At 34.7% G+C, this 18,520-nt stretch overlaps 1 protein-coding gene across 1 annotated transcript in view; it reads right to left on the bottom strand.

The window, feature by feature from the left end:
- PCDH15 (protocadherin related 15) overlaps nt 1-18,520 on the bottom strand; it is an 859,006-nt gene that overhangs the window by 222,959 nt on the left and 617,527 nt on the right. The window contains exons 18-19 of the mRNA XM_051973865.1: nt 15,918-16,223; nt 14,366-14,590 (exon numbers count right to left, since the gene is read on the bottom strand). Of these exons, the coding sequence (XP_051829825.1) occupies nt 14,366-14,590; nt 15,918-16,223 (531 nt within the window). The remainder of the gene's footprint in view (nt 1-14,365; nt 14,591-15,917; nt 16,224-18,520) is intronic.

The raw sequence follows: 18,520 nt of genomic DNA, 5'->3' as shown, positions 1-18,520 counted from the left end.
AGATGAGATTCTCCTCTAATTACTGAAATCCAGTGCTCTAGCTGCTGCCAGTGGTATCACCCATGCCTCTGAATATTGGGAATACTTCCCTAGAATGAACTTAACTGTTGAGATAACGCTGGGCTGCCATGAGGTCTTAATGAGTGAGTGATGGCTGTCCAGACCAATGTCAGTCTCACCTCCAGCACATAGAGGACACAGGCTCTTTATGCTGTCTAAAGAGGCAGAAGGGTAGATTGGACAATATGCAGACTATACCAAGGTAGATATTATGATCGTCTCTCCTTGTCCATGATGGCCATTATCATCATCATCAATTGAATCAAAATGAAATTCAACGTCTTCATGGCATGTGATCAAAATAGTAACCTCATGATGATTTATGACCTTCCACCTTCAGTGGAAAACTATTGTCTCTCTCTTTTCCAAGGAGCTGAGACAGAATTCATATCCTCTAAAATAAGATCCACATAGGAAATCAGTAAGGCAGTCTAAGTTGCCAGAAAGAAATATATTACCAGCATGAAGCTTGTGGACCAGGATACAGTTAATGATAAAACCATCCCTGTGGGCACCATCTTCAATGCTTTCATTTGTGTTATTCTGGTTAACTGGCTTTTCCTTTTCCTAACCCTCAATTTTGTAATCTGTACAATGGGAAGCATAATGACATTCACTTCATATAGTTGTTGTGAGGAGCAAATGAGGTTGCAAAAAGTGTACCTTCCATATTTTAAAAGCATTCCATAAATATGAATTGTGACTAGTTTTATTTATCCCCAAAACTCTATGTATTTTGTATATGCTTAGTGATGTGTATCTTGTCTCTCCAATTAGAATGTAAACCTATTGAGAGTAAGTACTGGTTTTATCTCTCTTGTATCCTTGGTGCATAGTAAAGAGCATGGCACTTGGTGAGTGCTCAGTAAATTCTCATTGGTTGACTGACTGTAACGAGGCTAAATTACACAAAAAAGGTATATAAAAACCCCACCATTCTACCCCAGATGTGGGAAAACTAGTATACTAATGGCCTTTTGGTGGAGTTGTGAACTGATTCTGAAGACCTATTTGGAACTGTGCCCAACGGGCTATAAAATTGTGTATATTCTTTGATCCAGCAACATCACTATTGGTTTCGTATCCCAAAGAGATTTTTAAAAAGTACCTATCTGTACAAAAATATTTATAGCCACACTTTTTTTTTTGTGGTAGTTAAGAATTTAACATTGAAAGGAAATCCATCAATTGAGTAATGTCTTAAACAATTTGTGGTGTAGGATTGTGATAGAATACTATTGTGCAGTAAGAGAGGACAAGCAGGATGATTTCATAAAAGCCCAGAAAGTCTTCCATGAGCTGATACAAAATGAAATGAGCAAAACCAGGAAAACATAACAGAAACAACAATATTATATGATGAACTGTGAATAGCTTAGCTATTCTCAGCAAAACAATGACAAAGACAATACAAAAGGACTCACAATGAAAAATGCTGTCTACTTCCAGAGAATACATTAATATTGTCTGAATATAAACTGAAGCAAATATTTTTTTCTCCCTCCCCTCCTCTCCTCTCCTCCTCCTTCTTTTCCCTCCACTGCTCTCTCTCCCTCCATTTCTTTCTTTCCTCTTCCCTTTATCTTTTTCCCCTTCCTTCCCTTTCTCCTTCTCTCTCTTTCCCTCTCTCCTTCCTTCCTTCTTCCTCTTCTATCTCCTCCTCTATCTCTTTTCCCTCTTTCTCCTTCTATTTCTCCTCCTCCTCCTTCTTTTTTCTTCTCTCTCTCTTTTCTCAGTTCCTCTCTGCTTTTTCCTTCTAGTCTTTTGAATGTTTTGGGCAAAACGACCAATAGGGAAATGTTTTATGTGACTGTACATGTATAACTTATATCAGATTGCTTACTGTCTCATGGGATGGGAGCAAGAGGGAGGGAGGAAGAATTTGGAGCTCAGAATTTGAAAAAAAAACTAACAAAATGTTTTAAATTATTGTTCTATGTGATTGGGATAAAATAAAATATCATTGAATCAAACAATTTGATAAAAACACTTCTAAAATGCTTAAACATGAAGTCAGATCTTGTAGGAAAAGAAAGAGGAAAAATAGGATTTAACAATTGAGAAATGGAAAAGACTTTATAGACCTTTGCGATTAAGCCCCATGTTTCACAGATGAGGAAACCAAGAAATAAGAATGTGAAACAATTTTTGTAACATCAGTTAATAAGTAGCAGAGCTGAGATTTGAACCCTGACTTTAAATCCAGTGTTCTTTCCATTGTCTTTGGGGGATGCTGGAGCCAGCTTGAACTAGTTCTTGAGAGCTAATTGTTAAATTTTTCAGGGAGCACTCACTCGAGAAATTAGCAAAGACTGCAAATCAGGACTTAATCTATTATTTTGCTAATTGTCTAGATTTTGGAAAGTGAATGCAATTATAATTAATTCAGATTAAAATGGAAACTGTGTTGTAGATAGAATTTCTCCTCCAAGCCTGAAATCTTGTTGTTAAACCTTTACCAAACACAACTTTGACTTCATAACATTACAGATGATAGAGAAACTATAAAAATGAATATGATATGGCTGTAATTGAATAAAGATGCACACATATATCTGTATTCATATGGGTGTTCACACGCACTCAAAATAATATGAATGGTACTGAAAAAGACCTACTGCCTAATCTTTTCCCTACACTTATCTAAGTAGCCATAGAGAAGTTACTAAACCTTTCTAATCCTCAGTTTCCCTTCAAAGTGGGACTGATAATATTATTATCTCACAAAGTTTTGAGGATGAAATTAGACAAGTCAATAAAATGCTATCTTTAGTAACTTGCTTCTACCACACAGGCTATATGAGGCTGAAGAAAAAAAAATAATCCAATAAGCCTTACTTTCCTTTTTTTTTTTTTTTTTAATGAGGATCATTATACCTGTAACATCTTCCTCTCTCATTTGTTATGAGGCTCAGATCATGTCATAGCAGTCAAAAGTTTTGCAAATCTTAAAGGTTCTACCAAAATGGCAGGTCTTGCTATTATCATGGAGCACCACTGTTCATCGCTGTAGCATTTCTCTGATCTCCATTTCTATTGCCAATGACCCAGCTTTTTTTTTTTTTTCCTACTGGCCAAATGCATCTCTCCTTCCTTTGTTTCACTAAGCTTTTCTTCTCTTACTTAACCATGAAAAAAATCTGCTCAATTCCCCCAAACCCATAAAAGATATTCCTTTTGAGGGCAAGGATCATTTTTCAATTTTGAATTTTTATTTCCTGAGACTATTACAAACTCTAGCACAAAGTAGGAACTTAATCACTGTGCATTTAGGGTTGGGGTTAGTCTAATTTAGTTGAATTATTGGGTGAGTTTCTTCACATAACATTTATACTCAGAGTAAGAACAGGGAGCTTAGAAAGACATCAAAAGCCACTATAAGATATGAATTCAGAAGGGTTTGTTTTTAGATTGAGTCACCCAGAGACATTCAAAGGCCTAAGAATCCTCAGGTGTCCATACAGGCTCCCTGCCAAATGTAATTTCCTCTGGTTATAGATTCTGGCTGGAGTGTTCCCAACAAAAATATTGTTTCTGAGTTTCCTTTTTTTTCCCCCAGCACTTAAAAAAAATCCATTTTTTTTTCCCTCTCCTATCTTCCTTCTTGGGGTGATATAGTTGCGATTCTTACTTGGATTTGACCTTCTTCTTTCTCTCTAGGGAAAAATAAATTAAATTTCAAATACAAAATCTTAGAATAATAGAATTGAAGAAGTATGTCTGAATCCATGTGGTTCAACCCCTTTCTACCTTCTCTGTTTTCTCCATATCCTTTTAAAATTGTGGGGAACAAAACTGACAAGGTGAATTAATAAAGGATTGACCTGCTGAGCATAGCTGAGAGGTTTCTTCAGAGCTACTGAAGGTCATATTTCTTTTAATAAAAACAGGAAACAGCCTATTGGCTGTTCAAAACAACACTGCTTTATTGACTTTCCACTAACCAAGGCTTACATGCTAGACATGTCCCAGTTTTCTCCTACTTGCATTTGTGTGTATTTTGTTTGTCAGATAATTGCAAGGAGGCAACATGGAAGTTGATGAAGTAGAAGACTGGAGAAGAAGGTCCTCTGGATTGCAGACTTTGGCTGCATACCTTAATCACTATGTACCTTTATTGTTGTTCAGTGATGGTCAACTCTTCATGATCCCATTTGGGGTTTTCTTGATAAAGATAATGGAATAGTTTGTCATTTCCTTCTCCAGATCATTTTATAGGTGCAGAAATTGAAGCAAATAGAGTTCAGTGACTTGCCCAGGCTCATAAAACTATTAAATGTCTGAGTCTGGATTTGCACTTAGTGTCTTCCTGACTTCTTATTCCAGTTAGATGATAATCTTTTCAGTTCAGTGGTTTTCAATCATATTCAATTCTTCCCAGCTCTTTTTGGGAGTATTCTTGGCAAAGATATTGGAATGCGTTGCCATTTCCTTCCCCAACTCATTTTACAGTTAAGACATGACCAGGGTTATGCAACTAGTAAGTGTGTCTGAGGCCAGATTTGAACTTAGGAAGATAAGTTTTTTTTTTTTTTTTGATTGTTTGTTTGTTTGTTTTTTTTTCTGACTCAGAGCATATTCAGGGAGATAGAACCTAAGCTGAGACAGTGAAGAAGATTCTCAGAGTTAGAGTCTGAGTTGGGACTTAAAAGAGATGATCAGGAAAGAGTCAAGAAATATTATAAATTAGATGAAGGCTTTGAATTAGGAAGACCTAAGGTAAAACCTTGCCTCAGACATTTATTTGCTGGGAGACTGAGAAAATCATTTGCCCTCTCTTAACCTTAGTTGCTTCATTTGTAAAATGAAAATATTAATAGCATCTACCTCATGGGGCTGCTATAAATGAAAAACACTTTGCAAACTCCAAAGAACTATGCAGTGCTTTTTGTTATCATTATTGCTATTATTTTAGATTATTAATATTTATATAGGATTACAGTGACTCATGAAGCATCTTCTAATATATTGAGATGTTGGGCTTTTCTGTGGTACTTCTATAGCACAGGCAACAGTGATAGTTTCTGGTAACATAGATGGGGCATTACAAGGTTATTTTGAATTACTGTCTAGGTCCTTTTTTGAGTTTTAATAATTCCATTTAATTTTATATAATCTGTGGAATTAGTTCTAGATTTCTTCTTCTAGATATTTCATAAGAATAAAGAATTAAGGATAATTTCTTCATCAATTTGAAAGGATCATAGGTGCCTTGGGGTTGATGTATGAACACAAATAACCCTGAAAACACCTTACTTGAAGAGAATTAAACATGACCTGGAGAGCTTTGTGTAACATAGTAAACCAGTTTGGAATTCTCTATTTCAGCAACAAATCAGTCTACTAGCAATGAGTCACACTTCAAACGTCATGAGCATTTCAAGAAAAAAAAAAGAAAACTTGCTTAATTCATGCTCTTTGACTTTGATGATAAACCAGCAAAATGGTGAGATAGACAGCCTGTCCTGCTCAGGAAATATAAATGACTTCTAGAAACTTGGCTTACCAATGGGAGTTGGAGAAATATCTGCAAAATAGATGCTACACCATGTTTTAACGTGACTCAAACACGCAAAGATATGTCCACCATCAAGGAGATTATAATAGATTTAATGCATACAAGATGGAAACAGAGAAATAAATACATATCAGTTCTCTCTCTGAAGATGTGATATGCAAATGTTTTATATAATTGCACATGTATAATCTATATTGGATGACATACCATCTCAGGGATGGGGGAGGAGAAGAAGAGATAGAATTTGGAACTAGAAACTTAAAAAAACCCTCAAACGTTAAAAATTTTACCATGTAATCGGGAAAAACAAAATATTATTTAAAAACATAAGTGAATGAATGAATTAGATGAATGAAAGCCTAGAAGAAAATGTCTAGCACACCGGGAGTGCATGGAAAGGAATTATCCACTTTGGGCAGGTCTGGTTGGATGGACTTGTATTGATGGAGTGAGGACTCCCATTGGTGATACTCTCTCATGTTAAGTTAACCATAGACACTTTGTTTTAACATAATATTTACTACTTGTATTGTCTACTTGGTTTTGTTGGAGGATCGCGTGGTTGTAGATTTAGAACTGGAAGGGACATTAAAAGGTCATCAACTCAATATCCCTCTTACAGATAATGAAACTCAGGCCTAGAGAAATTAAATGACTAGCCATAGGTCAAAAAGTTAACAAGAACCTGAGAGGATTTGAATTTGTTCAGCATTCTAACCCTTGTACCATGGATGCTTTTTTGCAAACTCATGCAGAATGAAATACTGTGGCAGTAACCAATGATTAACTTTAATTTTATTTCTTTCAGCTCATTGAGGCCTTCTTTTCTGCATGTTTATTTTAATATCTGTATGCCCAATGCCTAGTACAGTGCCTGGCATATACAATTATTGAGAAATAAATGCTTGTTGAATTGGACTGAATCGAATTAACTGTGGAAGTTGCTTCTTTTCTTTCAAACACTCCAGTTTGCTCCAATCTCATCCCAATTTTCAACAATTGGTTTCATGGACTAGCCATTAAATATTGAATTAAAAAAAATAACAAGATAGCACATTTCCATCATTGATTTTCTTTCTTCCATCCTTTATATTCTATCTATATTCATCTCTATTCCATCATCTGGTCAAAGAAAAATCTTCTTGATGATCTCCTTGTAGGATCTGGTCTTTGTATAAGTTTCTCTCTGAATATCAACAGATTATCAGTTACATGATGTACAAAACAGTTTGTCAAAATTGCTAGAGGATATGGACTCACATGGAAGGAATAAGGAAATGCTAGCTCCTTTGAAATTTATACTCTGCAATTTCCAATCTATTTGCCTAGTATAGGACATATGATTTCTCTTGAATACTCTATCAGGGGTCCTCAAACTTTTTAAATAGGGGGCCAGTTCACTGTCCCTCAGATTGTTGGAGGGCCGGACTATAGTAAAAACAAAACCTTTGTTTTGTGGGCCTTTAAATAAAGCAACTTCATAGCCATGGGTGAAGGGGATAAACATCCTCAGCTGCTGCATCTGGCCCGCGGGCTGTAGTTTGAGGACACCTGCTTATATTCTAGTAAAAAAATACCCTACTTATGCAAGAGACACAGGGTTGTATCTCCTATCACCATTTTTACCCATAACCTGTAATGGTTATCCTCCTCAACTCTGCTTTGCAGAATCCTTAGCTTTCATCAAGTCAAAGTCTATTTGGTACTTCCTACCTCCTGAACCCCTTCTTTGCTAGCATCCTCTCCTTCCACATGTTATCAAATCATTTACTAGGTGATCCTTTGCTTCTCATTTTCATAATCTTCAAATGATCCTCGTGTAACATGATTTTAAGACCCTTCTTCCTGGTGTTTGTTCATCAATGGAGTTATCTAGCTTATCGATATCTCAAACTAAGCAGAACAGTCCAGATTTCCTCTGATACACACAGGAAGAGCACAATGTGACCATCACTTTCTTATTTCTGGAAACTCTTCCACCTGGCCTCTTCCAAAGTAATTCAGAATACCATGAAGTTTATTGACTGCCGTAGCATATTGTTGCTTCCCATTGGCTGTGCAGCTTGCTAAAATTGGCCCTTCTTTCCTATTTAGGACTCTGCATGTTGCATAAATGTAAAGATCTTGAGAACAAGGACTTTTATGTTGGTTTGGCTGGTTAGTTTTGCCTTTATATTTCCAGTACCTCACAATGCCTTTTCATGCATTTTACAGAGTGATGAAATCTTTTTGGAATGGATTGGCTCTTACTATTATGATCTGGTGTTTTGTTTTCTCTGTAGTATCTATTCTTCTATGCCGATTTAGCACTGATAATTGTCAAACAAAGTGTATTTCGACTATACTGATTTCCTGACTGTTTCTGAACCTGGCATTCTATCACCTGCTTCCATTAATTTACACAAGCTGTCTCTGAGGCTGGAATGTATTGTTTCCACATTTTCATCTCTCAAAGTCCTTACCTTCCTTCTAAGCTGAGTGCCACCATTACCTCTTTCAAGAGGCCTTTTAACTGCTATCCTTACCCAATTCTTCCTCTTCAATTTCCATTTATTTACTTATCTTTAAATATATTCTATCTCCTATTTCAAGACATGGACTGATTTTTTATTGTTTTGGCACTGAGTCCCCAGTGTTTGGCACAATGCCTTATAGATAATTGTACTTGATAAATATATATTTTTTAATTACACCTAATTGAATTGAAGGAAAGTCAAAGAACAGTGACATGATAGAAATCATATTCACTTCTGAGTCAAGCAAACCTGGGTTCAATTTTTTTTTTTGCCTGACAAGCCCTCTATGATCTTGGACAAGTCACTTTACCAATATGAGCCTTAGATTTCCTAATCTATAAAATGAGTGAGTTGGACTGGATGACTTCTATGATCCATTACAGTTCTAATTTCATAGTTATGTGATCCTGCAAAGGAGTTCCTAATCTTAGTTTCCATATTTTAGATACTTACAGCTGTTAATTTATTTTCAAAGCACAATTTTGAAAAGTAAAGTTTCATTTTTCTAAAAACCCAGCTGTCAGTTTGGGGGATCATGTAATTAGTTTGGGATCCAGAGGGCATTTTGAAATTATCTCATTCCGATGAAAAAAGATTACATGAGCTGTCCAAGGTAACTTTCTGGGTGGGCAATCCAGACCTCCAGCATCCTGTTTCAGAGTTTGTTCTTCTGTACTAACTTAAAGTCTAAAGGTTATCAATGAACAAAATTTACTTTGCATCATAGTTACTGGAGCCCTATGGGAGGAGCCTTGGAGAAATTCTAATCTGGTCCCTTTACTATCTTTATTACACATAAGTAAACTGAGGCACTAGAAGACAAAGTGACATGTCCAAAATTATATAACATAGATTAGAGCTGGAATTGGAATGCTGGTTCTCAGACTTCAAATGCAGGGAGGTTCCCCACTCTAGAAACTAATTTACAATATACTTTATGGGGTGATGTATCTTCATATGAGTGTCTTAATATTTTCTATCAAAGTAGGTGGTATTTTGAATAGTAGAAACAGCCATAAAGAGAGGAGCCTGCTCTTCTTTCATTGTCTATAAATTCTTTCTATCCTTCACTTCAAGGTTTATAGGCATATGATATATCTTCCCCTGGCATAGAAAAGCCTGCTTAGGCAGAACTCCTTCCACAGGGAATTTCCTTTATTGATTAATCCATCGCCAGAACCTAATTTGAGCAACCCTTAAATGCAGATAGAATTGTTCCTGGAGCCTTCACAATTTTGTCTTATGTATTGTTCCCAAGACTAAATATAAAGTTCTATAAAGAAGATGCAGCACAAATCTATGATGGCATGCAAATCTTAATAGAGTTTACCAGTATCAGGTGGAAACTTCTGCCTTGGGCTTATTTTAGAAAAGAGGTAAAATCTTCTGTGCGTTCTATATTCCAATGGGCAAAATTCATATGGCTTTGGAGAAACACCCCCCCCACAATTATACCATCTGTGATATTGTGCCCAATGTATTGTATTTTATTTTATTACATTATTCAATGTTTTTTTAACCATAATCTTTGATTTCATTTATAAAATGAATTCTCCCTACAAAAAACTTTACCAATAAAGATCGGCAAGTACCTTACAAGTGAAAATCTGAGAGATTTATCTGGGAGCATTGAGCAACTAAATTATATTTTCTGGTTAGGACTTGAAGCCAAGTCTTTGAGACTCTGAGACTGGATCACTTTCCACAATGTTACTTTGTCTTCACGTATAGACATTAAAATTCAAGTGTCTTATGGAAACTGTCATCCCACAATGCCCTTTTATAGTTTCAATGAATCTCCTACTCTGTCAAAATGAGGACTGATTCAAATAACTGGAGATATAATTATGGAGACAAAGGAATCATTGTTTATTAAAATATTCTTCCTGGATTACTTTAACACTTCTTGGAACACAATTCCAATTTAAAATTCCCCATTAAAATTTCCCTCAAAGTTTGCCAATGGAATTCCCCAACATTCCAACAAATAATGCCATGGGTTTCTTCAGTTCTTTCCATAAATTCTTAGAAAAAAAAATTATATATATATATATATATATATATATATATATATATATATATATATATATATATATATATATATATATATTTGCATGTATGTATTTAAAAACATACTTTATTCTTTCCCACATGAACTTAAGGTAGAGAATTTAGAGATAAACAAGTTCACCTTCCCAGCTCCATTCCTTTTAAACTAATCATTAGATAGAATGAGTCCAAAGACTCATTAAGCAAAAGTAATTTCTTTTTCTATTCTCACTCGTAGTTCCCCTATTTGTTCCACAGTTTAGCTTAGTGTTACTTGCTGTTTGCTCATACACAACACTCTATCTCCTACCTTTTGCCTTTGTCCTGGTTATTTCTCATGCCTACAAATAATCTTCCTCCTCATTTCTGCATTTTGACTCTCTGGATCCCTTCAATAATGATCTCAAAGACCATCTTCTTCAGAAAGCATTTCCTGGCCACACTCCGCAACCTCTGTACAACTATAAGAACTTATTTTCTTCTTAAGATCACTTTCCAGATGTTTTGTATCTTCTATTTAGATACTATTTGTCCCTTTCATTAAAATGTAAGCTCCTTGGGGGAAGTATTTTCTGCTTTTTATGTGTAACCCAAGCAATTAACACAGTCTTTGTTACAGGTGCTTAATATAGGTTTTGTTTCTTTGTTTCACAGATTGAAGAAAATAAATCTAAAGAAGAAAAATGATCTATTTCATCTTTTAAAATCTCAGAAAAAATACAATTTTTAATCTAACAATCAATGTAATATTCTTTCCTCTCCTGGCATAGTCATTTAAGTCAGTTTACTAAAACAATTCACGCAGCTAGTTTCATTTAGGCAACAGTTGGTTCCTCATGTCAGGAGACCTAAGTTCAAATCTACTTTCAGATATTTACTATTTACATGATCCTGAGAAAGTCACTTATCCTCTGTTTGCCTCAGTTTCCTCATTTGTAAAATGAGAATAATATTATTACTTTCCTCCCAGAGTTATTCTGAGGTTATTGTTGAATCATTTTAACTGTGTCTGATTTTTCATGTCCCTTGGGGTTTTCTTGACAAAGATAGAAGAGTGGTTTGTCATTTTCTTCTCCACTCATTTTACAGATGAGAAACTGAAAGAAAGAGGGTTAAGTGAGTTGGCCAGATTCATACAGTTAGTAATATTTGAGGCCAGATTTAAACTCAGGAAAATTAGTCTTCCTGATTCCAGACTCAACATTCTATCTACTGTTCCAACTAGTTGACCTATTGTGAAGATCAAATGAAATAAAAAATTTACCACAGTGTCTGGCACATAAGAAATCCTGTATAAATGTTATCTCTTATGATCATCATTATGCAAATAAAGTAATATACATTTTTAATTGCCCTTTAATGGTAAATATTTTAATTCATGTCATGTTGACATGTCTATGCCAAATGACTGGCATGGATACTTCATTTCTATATTAATTACACGAAATAAAAAAAAGAGGCAGCCAGATATAATGGAAGAAACAAATGATTTAGGGATTAGGAAATATAACTTACCCTAATTATAAATATAGCCCTATTTGCCCCGGATCACATTTGAACATTTCATTCTTTCACTCAAGAAGTTTCTATGGCTTCTCATTACATTACCCCATGTAAACCAGTACAAATTAACCCTAATTGGCTTTGAGAGTTTAGAGAAGTCAGCTAATTACCATAAGCCACAAATTATGCATGAAAAACAATACTTGGAGGAGAACTTGGCAGTTTCCATTAATTTTGTTTCTTTGCTTCCTATCCATAGAAAAATAGCAAGAAAAGAAGATATCAAATAAAAAAAAATAGTTGGGCTGAGGATATTTTTGGTCAGTTCCAAAGCCAATTCTTGAGGGAGTCTTTAAAAAAAAAAGTATCCCCCCCAGACAGCCCGATAGTATGAAAACAAAACATGAAGGCATTCATTTGTGACCTATGTCTAAGAACATTCCCCGAAACAAGCAGCTAGGACTGCTTGGGATCAAATTTAGTCAATTTTTACTCCATGAGATAACTGGGCATTATGGACAATTACCTAAATCAGAGGGGAAAAAATCAAAATAAGATTTCTAGATATCTCTGGAAATGAGCTGTCTGTATGACATTCAATTCAACAAGATTCTATCAAGCTCCTATTGTGTGTCAGAAAGTCTAAAGTGGAAAGGGATCTTAGAGGTCATTCAGTCCAATTCCTTAATTTTGAAAGCAAAGGAAATGACAGACAGGTAGCTTTTAGGAAACTTGAACCAGAGATAGGAATCTAGCAAAGACATGGAGATTAAAGATAAAATGCATGCACAAGAAAGAGGAAGAAGCATGGTTTATTTGAAAAATATCCTTTACGAGGTGGGAAAAGCTGGAATCATATTGAAAAACTGGGTTTTAATCAAGTTGTGAAAGTTTCTAAATATCAAATGGAGAAATTCATATTTTGTCTTCAATGTAATGAGGAGCCATAGGAAAGTCTTGAGTGAAAGAATGAAATATTCAGATGTGACCTTAGATAAATCATTCAACCTTGTTTGCCTCAGTTTCCTTATGCATAAAATGAGTTGGGGAAGGAAATGGCAACCTACTTAAGAATTCTTGCCATGATAAATATCAAATGGGGTCACAAATAACCAGATATGAATAAAATGATAAAATAATTTTAAAAAATGTGCTATATTAATTCCTAGTGGGAATACTCTATGGGATATTAGATAAAGAAATGGAAAAGTGTAAAAAGAACTGCATTGACTGAAACAATGCCAACAAACACCCAATATGCATACCTTGACAGTTGAGAAGTCAAGAGGAGACAAACATGGGACCTAACATTTTTAATTTAAATTAAAATTTTAAAAGTTACCAGGAAGTGTTTTGGTTTCATAATCAGGCATCATATATACAATTAGCCTGCAATTTACCAAAAGAGGACCTTTGCTGACCAAGGAATCAATCTCAGACTGACAACCTTATCCCTAAATGCTGGAAAGATTATATAGGGTCTGGAAGGCTGTCTGTAACTCAAAAACTGATAAAAGACTTAAATTTGAACAATTCTGACACTATAACATTTGGGATTCTTTCCTTTGATCAACTACTCCCCTGTTCAGCATTCATCACAGTCCAGCCCTGAGCTACTGTTGTTAGAAATCATTCTCCATTTCCAATATAGTCCAGAAAAATTGGTTTTGCTATTCTCTATGCTTGATACCTGGTCATTCCCCATCTCTACAACTTGGCACAATCTGTCCCTCATATCTGAAATTCACTTTTTTCTCACTTCTGTCTTTTAGACAGCTTCCTTCAAAGCTTGAGTTAAGCCATAAGCTCCTATAGGTACTTTCTTTACCCCCTTTCTAGGTTTTTATGATCCTGTCCTCAGATTCTTCTCTTTATTTTGGATCTCTTATATATACATGTTGTTTCCCTCATATACATCAGAGAAAGTTATATTATTTATTTCCCCAAATAACTCCTGCCCCCTACCAAGTGCCAAGAATATAGCAGTAAAATTAAACATAATGAAAAAGGAAACATTCAAAGGATTGTTATTCATCCCAACTCCTTGAAAACATGTGATCCTCTAGATCTATTTAAATGGATATTTTTCTAAGTGAAAGAATAGAACAAACCACACATCTTCCATATTTTAGCATTGGTAACAGTTTTTTCTACCATAGTTTTTTTTTTTTTTTCAGACTTCTTAAACTTTATACCATTATCATTCTTCTTTCTTACAGCAGCCACATTTTATTCTATTCATATAGCTTAATTTGCTTTGCCATTTCATGACCAATGGGCCTGATAGGAACTGTTCTGTAAATTTGTCTTTTAAAAAGTTGCCTAAGGTTAGAAATTAAGGGTTCTGTTCAGGATCATATAATCAGTCTGTCAAAGGCAATAAGTGAACTCAAATCTTTCTGACTTAAAAGAACTCCTTTTACTATACTTTTTCTTTTATTCTTTTTTTTTTAATTTTTCCTGTATTTATACAGGATTGATTATAGAGGGAAAAAATAAAAATACTTGTGAGTGGAAAGTATAGTTTAAACACTACTAATAATTGCTGGAAAAATGAAGAAAAATCACATATGGGAAAACTAACAAAGAAGAAGTTTATGAAATGGGAAAAAAAAAACCCCACTAATGATTAAAAATACAGTGACCTGCCCAAACACTTTGATTTTTAGATATGTCCATTCAAGTCGAATTTTTCAAGTGAATGCTATCTCTTCCTTACCTTCACGATCACTGTGACAGTGGCAATGCCTGGGGGCATGGTTCCTCCTATATCAAAAGCCTCCACAAGAAAAGTGATATAGGCTTCGTTCTCTGGAAAGGACTCATAATCCAAACTCTTCAAAAGGGACAGTTCTCCGGTGAAAGGGTGAAGGGCAAATAAATGTTTTACTTCCGGGCTTCGAATCCGGTAGGAAACATTGGCACCAAGGTCAACATCGGTTGCCTGTAATGATGGCAAATAGAACAGCATTTAGATTAGAGTTCTTAACCTATAAAACAGATGCAGAAGCAAGTCAAGTAGGATTTTAGAGCTGTGGCTGCTGGTCTACACAACCATTCAGTTGTTCATTCATTCAATTAACCAGCATTTATTAATCACCAGCTTAATAAATGCTAGGTACTGTGTGGATGTGAAGGACACCAAAACAGTAACAACAATGACAAAGCAGTCCTTTCCCTGAAGGAATGACATACTGTAGTTTTTGGGAAAGAAAAAAATACATTTTCTACAAATGCTCTGTTACAAATTAAACTAATAAATAACAACAGCAACCAAAACTATTGCACTGGAAACCACAGGAAGCTTATAATTTCAGTTTCTCTTTTCTTTGTTTTTTTCAACATATATAATTCCATTAAAAAATAAATTGTTCAATTAACTTCCATATACCTTCATTAGATGTCTTGTATATGTCAGATATTAGGATAAGTCCCTCCCTGGAGGATTTTATATCATGAGGGATGAAGAAAGGGTTATGTACAGAGTTAAGTAAAACAAACAAACAAACAAACAAAAAAACATGAAAATACATATTTTTTGGAGGGGCCAGCTAAATGGGGCAGTACATAGAGCATTGGTCCAAGCATGACTTCAAATTCACTTTCAGACACTTCACACTTACTAGTTGTATGACCCTAGGCAAGTCACTTAACCCTAATTGCCTTGTAAAATAAAATAAAATAATTAGAAAATAGGGCAATTAGGAAAAGTATATTGTATGAGGCAGTATTTGGACTGAACTTTAAAAGGCTCTATGGAATCCAAAAGAAGGAAATACAAGGAAGGAGAAGATTCCCTCAACTTCAAGTTCAACAAATCTGAGAACATGTTTTCAAAAAGAATAAATTAGAATAAATATAATATTATATAACTAATGTAATTAATAATATATTCTATCATATACACATGAATATGCACATAGTAGGCAATTTGTGATTCTGTGTTGATTGACTGACATAGTCTTTCTCCAAGCTTTTTGTTTATTTTTTCAATAATCCATTAATAGAATTTTATTTTATTTTATTGGGTGAAACATTTGGTATTAAGTGACTTGACCAGAGTCACACAGCCTTTAAGTGTCTGAGGTTGATTTAAATTCAGGTTCTCTTGACTTCAGGGCCAGTACACTGTGCCATCTAGCTGCCCCCAAGTTTTTTTTTTTTATTCTTCCATATGTGGGTTCTATGAATAAATTTTAAGAGGAAAAATGAACTACTTAGCTAGAGACATACTAATGGGGGGCTAAGAAAGTGTAATTTCTTTCACATACTTCTATTTGGAGGAAGATGGTTCCTGCTGGGAGATTCTCTTCAACAACAACTGTGTAGGTAGAGTTTGTGAAAACAGGACTATTGTCATCAATATCCAGGACCCTTATTGCCAGGGTCAAGGTCGAATGCCGGGGATGCACAGCTCCGTCTGTTGCGATCACAACGAGTTCATAGTAGTCTCTTACTTCTCGGTTAAGTTTAACTCTTGTGTAAATAGTTCCATTTGAAGTGATCCAAAAAAGATTGTTGAAATTTCCCAGACTATAGTGTACTTGACCATTTATGCCAGCATCTGGATCTGTGGCCTAAATGAAATCAGAAACAATGAGATTAAAATGACTTCATGGATAAATTGCTCATAAATTATTACAAATTATTTATATTACATTTAGTATATTAATTAAATGTGGGAAAATGTTATTTTTTAATTATTTTACTTTTGATTGGAAGGACATTGAACTATTGTTTAGTTATTTCTATCCTATATAACTCTGTGAACTTGTTTGGGGTTTTCTTGGCAAAGATATCAGAAGTATTTTCAATTTTTTTCATTTTACAAATGAAAAAAATTGAGGTAAACAGGGTTAAATGAACCACACAGCTAGGAAGTATATAAGGCTAAGTTTGAATTCAGGTATTCCTGATTCCAGAAGCAGAATTTTAACTACTTCACTAACTGGCTACTTTCCCACTACTGATCAGTCCTGTATCTTTGACCCATTATCTGAACTTTGCTGATTTGCCATTTCAGATTCTAGGATCTCACCATATTGATGCCAGACATTACAGACAAACTATCAGTTTAGCTTACTGCAATTCAGAACTCTTTACCTTGTGAGATCCACTAGTTTCTGCCACCCCTAGTAGCAAAGATTATAGCTGTATGCCATACATCTGGTGGAAAAAAAAAGGGAAAATATGTGGTTCTATTTAATAGAACATAGACTAGCCTTTGAATAAGTATCTCTCTATTCAAGTACTCACTTTCTGAGAGAAAACAATAAAAACCAACTAAATATAATCATAATCACACTAATATACATTATTAAAAAAACCTGAATAATAAATTGAATACAGAATGACATTGAATTTCATAGTTCAGGGATAATGATGACTTAAACTTGTGATATAAGCTAAATTGTTCTTTATTATCTATTGCAATTCTTATTCTATCATCTTTTTAGTGTGTGTCCATATCAGAACCAGTGAAATACAATATTCTAAAAGGACTCTATAAACCTCAAAGAACTAAACAAAATAAATTTGAGAGTTGTCTGGGGCTCCAATGGCTTTCCGATCCAAATTATTCTCAAGTATCAATTTTTACTTCTACATTTCCAAAGAGTGATCATCTTTTGCTCAAATTCTTCTAAATCAAAGATACCCAACCTAGTTCACTTTAGAATAGCACTAATTATAAGGATGTTTTTCTTTACAACAAGCCTAAGACTTCCTCCTTGCAATTTCTACCAATTTCTCCTGATTGTGGTTTCCCTAATTGTTAGGATTCTTACAAGGTACTAAGTCGGTCGTCTAATTTTAGCATCGTGCTTAGCAGTTCTCTGGTTCACTAATGTGTTTATTACTCATTGGAGTTCTGTAAGATTCACAAGTCCAGGAGATTCACAAGTCACAGCTCCTACAATCCCACTCTTGGAGGAGGAATTGACACCTTTGAGTTCACACCTCTAAAAGAGCATATAAAAGAACAAGCTCACTAGAAGCTCTTGGAGCCTCAGTCAGGATGCAGTTGGGGAGATTGAGAGGCTTTGGATTCAGAGAGAGCGAGAGGCTGAAGCTGGCAGAGACAAAAGACTAGCAACAGGAGCTCTTGGAACCCAGGAAAGCTAACCAGGCTATTTTGAAGGAGACAATAAAGGATTGAACTTTTAACAGCTGGCTACATTTGGTGTGATTATTGATCAAAACTGAAACTAAGACTGCCTCCAGAAGCTCCCCAAGAAACCTGCTCCCAGAAAATGAATATATTTAAGAGAAGAGAAGAACACTACACCTAATCAAGCAGAATGAATCTAATTTATCTTTACCATAACAAACTATATGCAATCTAGACCTTTAATTCCATGAAGTCAAAGATCATCCATTTCTCATCTTCTAAAGCAGATTTCACCTTTAGGATAGCTATAAGATGATGAAGTATTGATGACAGAAGTTTAGTTTAGTTATCAAACAATTGAAAGATTTCAGTGTATACCAGACGAAGAAATAAAAACACATATGAAATCACAGATCTCTAAACTGTGGAATTATTCATTGATAATTACCATCAGTAATAGAGTATATTGTAATAATAATAGCTAATAAAGTAGCTTTAAAGTAATTAGCATTAGAATATACACCATGGGAAACAAAACACATTATCAAAAAATATCCCACTGCTTTTTATTGTAATGTTTGAAAAACAGCTGAAATGGGACAACTATAATTTACTATAGAAATAAACCTTTCCAGACAATACTTACAATGATTTATTCAAGGAAATTCACTTCCTGCCTTTGATCTCTTCCTCTCCAATTTTGGAGCTATCTAGCCTCAAACATATTTATGCATCTATTTTTCCATGCAATTTCCCTGTAAGCTT

This window comes from Antechinus flavipes, chromosome 2 (assembly GCF_016432865.1).
Source record: "Antechinus flavipes isolate AdamAnt ecotype Samford, QLD, Australia chromosome 2, AdamAnt_v2, whole genome shotgun sequence".
Taxonomy (NCBI): Eukaryota; Metazoa; Chordata; class Mammalia; order Dasyuromorphia; family Dasyuridae; genus Antechinus; species Antechinus flavipes.
Note: the sequence above shows the minus strand (reverse complement) of the source record. Positions and strands in the feature narration are given on the sequence as shown.